The sequence below is a fragment of the Coccinella septempunctata genome, chromosome 7 (genome assembly GCF_907165205.1).
Source record: "Coccinella septempunctata chromosome 7, icCocSept1.1, whole genome shotgun sequence".
Taxonomy (NCBI): domain Eukaryota; kingdom Metazoa; phylum Arthropoda; class Insecta; order Coleoptera; family Coccinellidae; genus Coccinella; species Coccinella septempunctata.
In genome coordinates, this window is record NC_058195.1 from 29,581,597 (window position 1) to 29,584,602 (window position 3,006).

The window sequence follows — 3,006 nt, forward strand, 5'->3', positions numbered from 1 at the left end:
TTTAAAATAAGAATTCCGAAGCAGTATGACACCTTACATGAGGTATTAAAATGTGAATATATATTCTAACTAAATTATTCAGTAATATCAAGATTGAAATCAATAAAATATTATGGATACTCAATTAGTGCAAAAATGAGAGCATAGAATTATCAAGAAATTAAGACATTGCAAATTGAACGAGATATTAGAGAAAATATAAAGGAGTAAGATCTATAAGATATATGTTAAATTGCAACAATTAATGAGGATTAATTTTCAATGTCTTGTTTGTTCTTTTCTGTGTTTGAGACCCGCTGCTGGAGGCGTCTTCTGGTCTCGATACTCGGATTTCTGTCTCAGAGGAACCTGGGTAATTAAGACGTTGGAGTTCTGCATCGTAGTAGACTTGAAGTGGTTGCTGTATTGGTCTTTTGTGACATTGGTTGAATATCTGGAAACATGGACCTGCTTCAATGGCTCTAGGCTCTTTGGTACAGCAGAAGATTCTTCGTAGAATTTGGAAACACCCACACCATTTCATGAAATTGTAGAGGACAATGAGCAAAATGGTACCACATGTAATTGATAGGGCTGTTGTTACCCACGAAGAGTGTTGGATGATGAAAGGCCTATTCAGTTGTTGTTGGAGTTGTTCATCGAATTCTGCTAGCTTGTGTTGAGCATACTTGAGTTCGTGGAGGTTGACACTTGTTAATTTTATTGGTACCATATGAATTGCGTGGACGGTGAGATTTCTCTTCAATTTCTGGCAGCAATCGTCCTGTATTATACTTGAAGATGGAATTTCATAACTTGAGTTTAGGGAAGCTAGTACTGCGCTCGTTTCTATTTACGATCAGTAAATGCCTTGCAGTGTGAGTTGAGCTTTAGAATACCCATCTTCTCGATGATTTCTTGCTTTAAGGATTCTTCACCACAGATGATAGAGATTCGAGTTGGGGTGGATAGGGAGAACAGCCATTCATTAACGTCGGTCTTGTGCCAGATTTCAGCATCGGCTATGATATTTCTTTTCATGCAGGAGTCGGGAATCTTGTTGACGATTTTCATTAGCAGTTGTACTTCACAGGAAGAGTCGATTTTCTTCATGGTTGGCATCTGATTGCAAATCCACTCTCTCGGATGGTATTCAATGCAATTTTCCAATTTATCAGCCAACAAATAATTTGTTCTCATAGGTGAAATCAGTAGGAAGGGATTGGATGGCTCGATATAAGAGAATAAACTATTATCTTCAGAATGAGGGAGTGGTAAAGAGAATAGTTGATAAAGATCAAGGTCTTGTGAGGAAGAAATAGGTATTTCGAATGCAATTGTTGGTAAGCTGTTTTTTATGAAAGATTTCAAATTCATGATTTTATAGTAGTAATAAACGTTTTCGATACTCAAAGGAATAGGAAGAGAAATATTAGTAGAGATTTTCAGAAGTTCTCGATAAAGTGCTTCTGGAGACAAAATTCTATAACTTATTATTCCATGCTGTATAAGTGAAACATCATTCACGTAATTTTGCAAATTGAATAGGAGTTCATCAGTCATTTCAATGAGCAGTATAAGATGATTTGAAATTTGAGATTCTATTCCATACGCATGTTGAATATTATTAAGATCCTTCGAGAACTGATTAAATTCTTTTAAGTTCTTATTCAAGATTCCTATGTTTTCGTTCATTTTATAAAATGAATTATTGAAATTAGAAATAGTAGATGAAAGAATTGATACTTGTTGCTGCATTAAAACATCAGTTTGTTTTTCGTTATTTATGATTTGATTTATTGTATCTGAATAAAATTGAGCGTCTTCTGAATCCGGGTTACCAGTTAACCATTTAATAGCCGTTCCGACGCCGTTAAATAAGCCACGTTTCTTTCTTGGCATATTAATTTGATGAGATATAATTTTATAAATTTCCTCAATTATTGTAACTTTGGTTTTCACGTAACTTAATGGATTTTTACAGTCATTAGAAAGATGCTCTGCCATTGCGATATCACATAGATTAATAGAGTTCGAGTAGAAACCTAATATTTGTACGACTTGATATTTGAAATGAGTTAAGTTATGATATGTAAGAATTATATATTTTTCGTTTGATATTTGTGCCTTACCAAGATTATGATATAATAAACCGGAGGATGATTTGATGGGATTGATTTCATACTGATGTGCTTGAAGAAGGACCTGGAAAGTGAATAACTGGAGGAGAACAATTATTTTCGTCATTATCTGCAACAACATAAGGTTTCAATTTATTAAAATGATAAGTTTTTAGTTTCGAAGGACTAATTCTCAATATTGCTGTCTGATTATTATGTATCTGTTCTATTTTATAAGGGCCTTTGTAATTTGGAGCTAGTTTCTTATTTTTCGCTTTCGACCGTGAGTCATAAAGAAGTACAAGATCGCCTTCATTGAATTGATATGTTCTATTGTGAGTTTTATCATAATATTCCTCGGATTTATTTTTAGACTTTAGAAGATTATCACGAGCAGTTTCTCTCAATATTTTCAATTTATTTGTGATATCAGTAGCTAGTTCTGAATAATTATTGAGATTTTTCGGATTATTTATTTGTGACGGAATTCGAGCCCTTTGTCCAAAGACTAATTCATATGGAGTTTTTTGAGTAGATTTATGTATTGAGGTATTATAACTAAACGTTGCAAAGTTGAGGAATTCATCCCAGTTATTAGAGTCTTTATTTACATAGCATTTGAAATAATCTTTAAGAGTTAGATGTGTTCTTTCTAAGGATCCTTGCGTTTGAGGGTGATATGGAGATGATTGCTTATGTTTGATCGACATTAATTTATTTATTTCCTTGAATATTTTCGATGTGAATTCTACGCCTTGATCTGTGAGAATATTGTTTGGAAATCCGAATTGTGTACAGAATTTAAGAAAGTGTATTGCTACTGTTACAGCATCATGTACGTTGAGAGCGTAAGCTCAAATGAATTTCGTTAAGTCGTCTTGAATGGTTAATGTAAAGCGATTATTAT

General features: G+C 33.4%; 1 protein-coding gene across 1 annotated transcript; it reads right to left on the minus strand.

The window, feature by feature from the left end:
- Window positions 1-531: 531 nt before the first annotated feature.
- Window positions 532-2,176, minus strand: LOC123317342. The gene has a single exon (XM_044903820.1). It carries the CDS (start codon window positions 1,984-1,986, stop codon window positions 829-831), a length of 1,158 nt encoding a protein of 385 aa, XP_044759755.1. The 5' UTR covers window positions 1,987-2,176; the 3' UTR covers window positions 532-828.
- Between the last annotated feature and the right edge of the window lie 830 nt (window positions 2,177-3,006).